Source organism: Torulaspora globosa, chromosome 2 (genome assembly GCF_014133895.1).
Source record: "Torulaspora globosa chromosome 2, complete sequence".
Lineage (NCBI taxonomy): Eukaryota > Fungi > Ascomycota > Saccharomycetes > Saccharomycetales > Saccharomycetaceae > Torulaspora > Torulaspora globosa.
The window spans coordinates 1,305,615-1,315,305 of record NC_050728.1 but is presented as its reverse complement, the minus strand read 5'-3'; the positions used below and the strand labels follow the sequence as shown (position 1 = coordinate 1,315,305).

The 9,691-nt window shown below is 46.4% G+C and overlaps 3 protein-coding genes across 3 annotated transcripts; 2 read left to right on the top strand and 1 right to left on the bottom strand.

Moving 5' to 3' along the window:
• Positions 1 to 324: 324 nt before the first annotated feature.
• Positions 325 to 813, top strand: HG536_0B07120 (uncharacterized protein; the record flags this gene model as incomplete). Its single annotated transcript, XM_037282624.1, has 1 exon — positions 325 to 813. One exon carries the CDS (start codon positions 325 to 327, stop codon positions 811 to 813), a length of 489 nt encoding a protein of 162 aa, XP_037138519.1.
• Positions 814 to 5,811: 4,998 nt separating this feature from the next.
• Positions 5,812 to 6,111, bottom strand: HG536_0B07110 (uncharacterized protein; the record flags this gene model as incomplete). Its single annotated transcript, XM_037282623.1, has 1 exon — positions 5,812 to 6,111. The coding sequence occupies one exon, from the start codon at positions 6,109 to 6,111 to the stop codon at positions 5,812 to 5,814; it is 300 nt and encodes a 99-aa protein (XP_037138518.1).
• A 2,776-nt stretch (positions 6,112 to 8,887) lies between these two features.
• HG536_0B07100 (NAD(P)H-dependent oxidoreductase) lies at positions 8,888 to 9,664 on the top strand (the record flags this gene model as incomplete). The annotated part of the gene is made up of 1 exon (XM_037282622.1): positions 8,888 to 9,664. The coding sequence occupies one exon, from the start codon at positions 8,888 to 8,890 to the stop codon at positions 9,662 to 9,664; it is 777 nt and encodes a 258-aa protein (XP_037138517.1).
• Between the last annotated feature and the right edge of the window lie 27 nt (positions 9,665 to 9,691).

Below are 9,691 nucleotides of genomic sequence, written 5' to 3'. Positions count from 1 at the left end.
ACATTCCTCAAGACGTCTTATCATGCAGAGTCCACAGTAACATTAACCCGGACATTCCTCGTGACGTCATATCATGCAGGTCATTGCCACATTACCCCCGGACATTCCTCCTGACGGCCATCGCATGCAGGTCATTGCCACATTACCCCGGACATTCCTCGTGACGTCATATCATGCAGGTCATTGCCACATTACCCCCGGACATTCCTCCTGACGCCATCGCATGCAGGTCATTGCCACATTACCCCCGGACATTCCTCGTGACGTCTTATCATGCAGAGTCCACGGCAACATTAACCCGGACATTCCTCCTGACGCCATCGCATGCAGGTCATTGCCACATTACCCCGGACATTCCTCGTGACGTCATATCATGCAGGTCATTGCCACATTACCCCTGACATTCCTCGTGACGTCTTATCATGCAGAGTCCACGGCAACATTAACCCGGACATTCCTCCTGACGCCATCGCATGCAGGTCATTGCCACATTACCCCCGGACATTCCTCGTGACGTCATATCATGCAGGTCATTGCCACATTACCCCTGACATTCCTCATGACGTCTTATCATGCACAACCATGGCAACCTACCCCGAACATTCCTCGCGACGTCATATCATGCAGAAGTTTGGCATGTTACCCCCGGACTTTCCTTATCATGCAGGGTCCTGTCGGACTTTGCCTTACCGGTCGTTATCGGCCGTTATCGCTCTCGGAGTTTTCGCACTTCGGCGATATCGGAATCCACCTCGGATATCGCTCCCCACGGAATACTGTCCCTGTTACCCCCCGATTCGGGTCTTACGCTAAAATTTTGACGCGCTTTGGACACAGACCAGTGTTACATGACCACAACACAAAAGGTCTTGCGCAATCCGCTTTCTGCATTCAACATTGCTTGGGTAAAGTATTTAATCACACCGGGATGTCTACCTCATCATATCACACGCTTATCACACCACAAAAGATCTTGTCAACCGTTGCTCGACGTTTCCTGGTTTAATTATACTTACTGTTGGTGAGTTGTCTCGTCTTAAGAGTGAGAATAAAAAACCTTTGTGTCGCCCGCGCCTCGCTGCGTCGGCTCCTTGAAAAAAAAAGACCCAAAAGACTTTCTGCGACCCACGCAAAAAAAAAAAATTGCGACGACGCGCGACGACGCGGGCAAGAAAAACTTATTCGACTTTTTCGGATGTATGGGTTACGAGAATCTGGATGTATGGGTTTCAAGAACAGTCACACAGCCGGGATCTACTACCACCGATGGATTCTACGTGATCGGCTCTGTGTGCTACGGCTCTAAAACTTTCTGCGACCCACGCAAAAAACATTTTTCACCCTAGTTGCGACGACGCGCGACGACGCGCTCAAGAAAAACTTATTCCAGATTTGCGGGTGTATGGGTTTCATGAATCTGCATGTATGGGTTTTAAGAACAGTCACACAGCTGGACTTTGGTCGATCTACTACCACCCATGGATTCTGCGTGCTATGATCGGCTCCACTTGACCCCTGACAGGTACCATGTGCTATGATAGGCCCCTCTTGACCCTCTGCGTGCTATGACCGGCTCCTCTTGACGCTCTTTGATCGTTGTACCTCCCCGGGGGCCACTACATGCTCTTTGCCTCCCACTGACAGGTTCCATGCGCTATGATTGCTCCTCTGGACCACCCCCGGCTCACCTCCTCTTGTCTATCTGCTCCGCAACTGCACAAGTCAATCTTTGTTTTTGCTGGATTTTCTATTTGCTCGACTAAACTTGTATCTGCAAAATGCTGAGAAACCTAGGACAAGATTTTGCAATAATCTGTCGTGAGAGATGCTATCTAGGTGTTACCCCGGACTCTAGGCACGCCTGAAAATTTTCAACCGTCGAGGACGTTACTCATAGACGTCCAAGACAGTGGATAGCGGATGATGTACTAGGAGTGGGCTGCTGGTACGGGGCGTAATGTAGCTGTGATAGGCTCAAGTGTTTGGGAATAGGGTAGTTGGAGTGTGGATGGTGGTTTAAGTGTTTGGGAGTAAGGTTGTTGTAGTGTAAGGTCGGGGTAGTTTAAGTGTTTGGGAGTAAGGTTGTAGTGTGAGGTCGGGGTAGTTTAAGTGTTTGGGAGTAAGGTTGTTGTGGTGTTAGGTCGGGGTAGTTTAAGTGTTTGGGAGTAAGGTTGTTGTAGTGTAAGGTTGGGGTAGTAGAGTCGTTGGGTGTGGATAGTGGTCTGATATGATTCTTGGACTTGGTTATCTTGCGGATGGTAGACAGCTCATCCCAAGAGCAGTTCTCTTAACATTGTGCGGTGGATATGTCTCTTGCATGGTATCTTGCGAATGGCTCAGCCCGAGAGCAGTTCTCTTAACATTGTGCGGTGGATATGTCTCTTGCATGGTATCTTGCGGATGGTAGACAGCTGAGCCCAAGTGCAGTGGTCTCATCATTGCGCCGTGGATATGTCTCTTGCATGGTATCTTGCGGATGTAGACAGCTGAGCCCAAGTGCAGTGGTCTCATCATTGTGCCGTGGATATGTCTCTTGCATGGCATCTTGCGAATGGCTCAGCCCAAGAGCAGTTCTCTTAACATTGTGCCGTGGTATGTCTCTTGCATGGCATCTTGCTAATGGCTCAGCCCAAGAGTAGTGGTCTCATCATTGTGTGGTGATTTCCTATGCTCTTATGATTCTTGAGGTTTGCGGGTTGTAGACTTCTTAGCCCAAGTGCAGTACTCCCTGCAGTGGTGGTTTCCCACGCTCTTGTATCATTTGAAGTGATGCTCTTTGATTCTTGTACTGAGGCATCTTGCGAGTGGCCCAGCCCAAGAGCAGTGGTCTTAGCATTGTGCCGTGGCTATTTCTGTTCTTGCACTTGGGTATCTTGCGAATGGCCCAGCCCAAGTGCAGTACTCCCTGCAGTGGTGGTTTCCCACGCTCTTGTATGATGCTCTTTGATTCTTGGATATGGATATCTTGAGGATTTTAGACGGTTCAGGTCAAGTGAAGTGGTCTTATCACAGTGTGGTGGCTTTTTCTCCTCAAGTATGCGAATTGTAGACAGCCCAAGTGAAGTAGTCTTATCATTGCGCCTTATGAGTCTTGAAGTTTGCGGATTGCAGAAGGCCCAGCTCAAATGCAATGCTGTCGTGCCTTGGATATACGCCCTGGAGTGGTGATTTCCCATACTCCTGTATGATTCTTGCGAATGGCTCAGCCCAAGGGAAGTGGTGATTTCGCATGTTCTTGCATGGTACCTTGCGAATGGCCCTGCAGTAGTAGTTCTTAAACTCTCAAAGTGCCAAGCGCCCCTAGTGGTTTCCTTTGTATGATTCTTAAGCGTACCGACCTGCTCAAGTGCCAAGCGCAGTACTGCAAAGTGCCCCTCTCTTGCGAAATCTGATTGACTGTCGTTTACAACTGCGCCATTTGTTTTCGCGTCCTCGTCGTCGCGTCGCGCATAAAATTTTTCGCCATAAAATTTTTCGTCTCCTCGCCTCCATATAAAAGCACAGGTGTTTTTCTCCCACCCAGAGTAACAGCGCAAAGCCCAGGCAGTCCCCTAGGCCCTCTTGGCGCTATCTCTTGGGTCTTCTGGGCCTTAGTAAATCTCTTGCAGGGGTATAACCCCTCGTAGTCTCTTGCAGGGCCTCTGGCCCTACGTAAATCTCTTGCAGGGGTCTAGCCCCTCGTAGGGGGTCCTCTGGGCCTCTCGTAGTCTCTTGCAGGGCTTCTGGCCCGTCCCCAAGAACCACCTCTTCATTGCAATTGGCCATTCGCAATTCCCTGTTTGCCCGACGAAACATATATTTGCCCGGTCCGCGCGCCCGCGCCAGCTTCAAAATCGTCGCCCGAGCCCGTGAATATAAACGCCCGTCAGAAATGCAAGCCCCCCGTTACCCGGACTTTAAATCGCAGTGCCCCTTTGCTTGTTGACCCTTCACAACAACATTTACATCTCGTCAAGACCTGGGTTGCTCCATTTCCTGGTGGATACCTATAATCAAACAATTACTACTCTAAAAACTCATCCATCTCTATCTTTCACCGAACAAGCTCCTCGATAAACCCTTCCTCTCATCTTACGGATCTAAAAAAATAAACACTCTCACAACTTCCACCTCATCCTTACTATCTCTCCTCAAACTAACTTCTTCATCAATCACTCGTCTCTTTCTTGTATTTTCCGATCTAAGAAGTAATCAATCTCATTTCTCACCTCATCCTTACTTTCTCTCCTCCTCATCAATCACTCGTCTCTTTGCCACCATCCGTCTTCGTAGCTCATCCCTCCAGGGCTTTACTCGCTGTCACGTGGATGGTTTCCCAAAAAGGAAAAGCAACCTCATGTCGACAGGCCTTAAATGACAAGCAGAGGAAAAATGTTTGCATAACATTCGTACAGGCTTATCTTGTCATTGCCTCTCCCAAATAGAAAAGCAGCCTCCCATCCTGCTGAACAGGCGCTACTGGACCGTCATAGACAGTATTGTTTTATCGTCATATACGGCACTTACCTCAGCACATTAGGCCCCAAGTATTTGTTACTTGCGTGTCTGCCAGACCAAATTTGGTACTCTATATCAAAACAGGCGTACTTGAATTACATGTTTTTCACTTTACGTTACTCAGAACTTAGTGCGCTTGTGCCATCTTTTGTTTTTCAAATGTCCCATTCGCTCAGCTTAACATATATTTAACTGTGACCTAGACTCTCATCCACATACCATGTTGTATATACAGACTTGCTCAGGGACACTAGGAGAGTCACATATGTTCCTTGTCTCCGCCCACTCTCTGCAAATCACTACTTGCCCGTATAACATGCTCAAATGCTACAATTTGGTGTGGACGGAATATGGCCTTCCTGGCCGTCTGGCGTCGAGTTTGAGATCCGACACCATTTTAAAGGCCCCTTTTTATCATATTAACACTTTACTTCCACGAAAGATCTCGGTTTTCTGCGATAATCATGTGACATTTGGCTTCTCAAATTTGAGGAGCTGGGACCTGGACGTCTGGGCTGCACAGCACAAAAGCGCACAAAAGTAAGCAATATATGGTCGATAACTGGTAGAGTGGAGTACAAAACCACACTAGTCGTAGCGCTCTACAAGATGAGATAGCCTATTGCAAATGGCTCCGCACTTAAGAGTACTATTCTTCATCACTATTAAAGCTACCTCCAGCACCATGGCGGGACTCAAATATGATTAAAACATTCTCAACGTCCGTTGGATCATCTGGCCGCCCCACGGCTTGTAAAAAGATAAAGGCAGACTTGAGGAATGACTACTCTGTAAAATTGACACTCACTTTTATTGATCCATCATCAAGTACACGAGTTCCTCGCTATATTTTTAATTTTTCCTTTGGCAACCATGCCCGAACCCTCCAGGTTCTGCAATCCTTCCGGTGCTGCTGCAATTCGTGCACTTGTTCTGGAAAAAGTTTCAGGATGTTAGCCACTTTCGTCATCTTTTCGTCTTGAGAGGGCGTATGGATGAGGCACCATTGAAGGTCTTCAAGTGTACTCCAAATTTCCGTTGAAGGAAGGTCCCTCTCTGAGCGGCGAACAGTGTCTGGCAATCTATTATAGAGCGCTAGAATTTTCTCAATGTACCAAAGTTTTCGCAAGTATTGCGTAAGAACGATAAGTTCTGTTTTCGTTCGTATGGGATACTCTGACACTAATTGGATAGTTGCCGGGTCTTGATATAGTTCTGAGTGCTCGGAGCTCAGAAGTTCATCAAAGAACTTGACAACATCATCCCTTGTGTTCTGACCCCTCAAAACCTTCATCGCACGCCGGTTGCTCGCACTCACTTTACGCTATAAGGCATTTCCAGGACTTCATCTTCCAAGCCATTTGGGATCACAACCCCTAGTGCTATAACCTTTCTAATGTCCTCAGGTATAGTGGCAGCATCAGCATTCCCCTTGAGAAATCGGTGGCTTCGTAGTCGCTTCATAATAGTGTTTAGGACCACATATGGTTCAGGCCAATTGATGTCGTTGCGAAGAACGTCAAAAGGATATTTCCTGAGCCTGAACTTGGCGAAGTAGATGGCCAGCAGTGGGTATTCAGCAAAGGAATCAGGGACGGTCATCCATCGACGCATTGAAATGATACATGATGTTCAGGGCTGCAAGCGACGCGATGTGATAAGAGGAAGAAGCATTATGACAAATAAGCTAGAACCTCCTTGTTTGTTGGCTGGTCTTTTGGTCTAGTTGGTGATGCCCAAGCCGGAGTGCTTGTCAAAAGGCCTAAAGGAGGGCCTGTACGTATCCTGTTTGCCATTATAGTCTTCTCCTGACAAAAGTCTTATAGAAAGTTAGAAGCAAGGATTGTCGCGAAAGTCTTGAAAACAATTTCATTCCCTGTGCGAGACTAAAGGTGAGCTTCTCTCTACCATCCCTGGGAAACTCAAGCAGGTATTTGCGGAAAGCAGAATATTTGACAAAATCACCCGCAGTTGAGTTGAGAAAGAGACAAGACTGCAGGGCAGTACGAGAAACGGCTTGACATTGTGCACGTCGATCCAGCTGTTGTGGAATCCTTGACTGCCTAAGTTTCATTTCGGCGCTTTGCCGCATTCCTACAAAAAATTTACTCCCGCCGCCTAGTCTGCCACAACCAGGATCATTTTCAGGTTGTCCGCTGTGGGCGGTAGTCCATTGACATGTCAAGCCATCTTCCCTCCGCTACGGGTAGCGGGTTCAGCAAGCCGTGATTTGATCAACTGACATTGGACGCATGTTCGGATGTACTGGTCAATCGAATGTTGTAACTTTGGCCAGTAGCACATGGGGGCTATTTTCCCTAGTGTGACTGTAACGCCAAAGTGTCCACCGAACAAGGTATGGTCGTGGTATAACTTCATGACTTCATCTTGGTATTTCCTAGGAACAACAATACGATCTCAGTAGTAAATCAAACCATTGTTCCAGATTCAGGGAAGCCGGTAATTTTGTTTGGTGCATTCATCTCTGGAAGGCGCTTTTTGTCGCCTAACCTACTGAGGCCTCCCTTGGCTCCTAGATCTTTTTACTCCGCGGTTGTTGGAACCGGAGACTGCTGAGACGGTTGTGTCCTCGTCGCCTTGGTCAATGTCCGGTACGCGATCGGTTGTAATACAGGTCCGTATTATTACAAGGTTATCAAGACGCGGAAATCAATCTATTATCTCTTTCAAGGGGTGGTCAGTTTGTGGAGCCGTACAATATTCTGTGTTGACGACTTGAGGCATCGGAAATAGTGAGCTATCGCCAACTTCTCAATAGTATGGCTTTTTGGGAATCTTATCCTAGTTCTTTTTGAACTGCTCGTTAAAATTGTTCGATTCCCAGCTTTTCTTGGGAAAACATAATGATGCTGTTGAGTATCCCACAAACGTCGGGCTCCTTGTAGAAGTGATTTGGAAATGCTTCCGTAAAGTCATCAAATGACACATCCTGATAGTTTTCAGCCCATTCTGCGACAGGACCGCTAAGGTGTTTCGTGAAATAAGCAACACGGGCGACTTCATTATGCCATTGCCATTGACCAATCTGATGTCAGCTTTTTTATCAGGACAATACTATTGAATATTGCTTCTCCGTTGATGGCTTTTATGATTGGTTGGTTCCCTCGGTTCTCTTACTGTGTTCACGACTTCTAACCTTTGTTATACTTGGACATCCAGCTCAGCATGAGTTTGTATCAGTTCTAGATACAATATCTTCTCCCCTCTCGGGATCCCCTTGAGATTCATAGAGTTGTCGGAAGTTGGCAAGCACTGATTTGCGGATGTTGTCAGGGACCTTGGCGAATTACTTTTCGGAGTATTCAACAGTCATTGTCGGGTCTACGTCCCGCATACGGCATAAGTAGACATGATGCGTAGTGTCAAAAACGGGCACTGAGCCCAGTCTTGAGAAAAATCAACTACGTCTGCATTTCTAAAAAAAGAAAGCAACCTCTCAAGCGTTACTGCAAGACAAAGTTTTACTCTCTATATACGGCACTTGCCTCTATTACCTGGTAAATATGTTCTTCGCATGTTCTTCCCACAAACGGACCCCTAAAAAACCGGGCCGCGTGATGACAATACTTCGCACGCCAGCGGAAATACTCCGAAACTTTACCCGGGAATCATTCTTGGTCACGCGATGCCATGCAGGGTCTTCCCCTAAATTAGCCGCCGAAGGGAGTTTGTCTTCTCGCTGATAACGTGTTGGGATCGGGAAAGTCATGGATTAGTTTGAGCGCTCCGCCAGATCGGACTTCATCGATCTCTATCTCCTATCTTATTTGTTATTGTTATCGCGATTTTGCCGCATATCCGGTGTAATATTTGTCAGCAGGATTCGAATTCCCGCAAATCCCAATATTACCTCCCAGGTGTAACATCAACACATTTGCCGTCTTAAGAAGCCTACGCCGCTTTGCGTGGAGAATACACTGGTTCTGGACAGCCTGCTGTGCTAATTGATATCAATATTGACTTTATCACCAGTTCATCTGTCTTCCGTGAAATATCAAGTTTGTTAGCGAATCCGGTTAGGCATTTTTTCATAAAAATTCATTTTTGTTGATATCCTTTAGTTGAATATGCGCTTTATTTTTGAGAAACTATTGAATTTCAATGAATTGTATGTAGCTCTTTGTTGACGCCAAACTTCCAAAATGCTGCTGAGAATCTCAAGCTTAACAAAATGCCGTTAGATATCTAATGATTCTCGGCTCTAATGCAACTCACAAGAACCGACTACGATTATTAGTAAGCAAAGAAGCTCAAGAGATCGCTTTGTGACAGATACCAAGTATAATAATGCTGAGAAAGATGCCCACATTATGGGAGTTTGCGCATCGTTAGTTCCTCCACCCTCCAAGGATTTCCTAGCTGTGCCTCGATGAAAGTTTTGATTGTATTGGCACATCCTGAAAAAGCCTCTTTAACCAGTTCTCTGGCCATGTTGGCCAAAGAGACTTTCGAATCGCAAGGAGATGAAGTTAAGGTTAGTGATCTTTACGGTCTTGGTTGGAAGAGCAATGTCGATAAAGAAGATTTCCCCGGAAATAATTCGGACAGGCTTTTTGTCTGCGACGCCTCCAAGAAAGCTACGCGATCAAATAGCCTAACCGAAGATGTCGTGGAAGAACAAAAAAAATTACTTTGGTGTGACACATTGTTTTTGGTGTTTCCGCTTTGGTGGTTCTCAATGCCTGCAATTCTCAAAGGCTGGGTGGAGAGAGTCTTCTCCTACGGAGTAGGCTATGGAGTTGGCGTTCACGATAGTACCCATTGGGGTGATAGATATGGCGAAGGGACTTTTGCGGGGAAAAAAGCTATGGTTATAACTCTTGCTGGAGGCTGGGAGTCTCATTACAGCGCGAGGGGCATAAACGGTCCAATAGAAGACCTTTTGTTTCCTATAAACCATGGTATTTTGTATTATTCGGGATTTGATGTTCTGCCACCACTTGTTGCATACCGTTCAGATTCGGTTGATGATAGTTCTTTCAAAAAGCTGTCTCTTAAGTTGAAAGAAAGGATTATTTCTCTTCAAGAAACGAAACCAATCGCATATAAAAGGCAAAATTATGGTGACTACACGATACCCGCTCTTGAACTTAAGGGCGACATCGGATGTGGATGTGGAGGTTTCAGTTTGCATATCAAAAACTGATAATTCGACTTAACCTTTCAGGATACT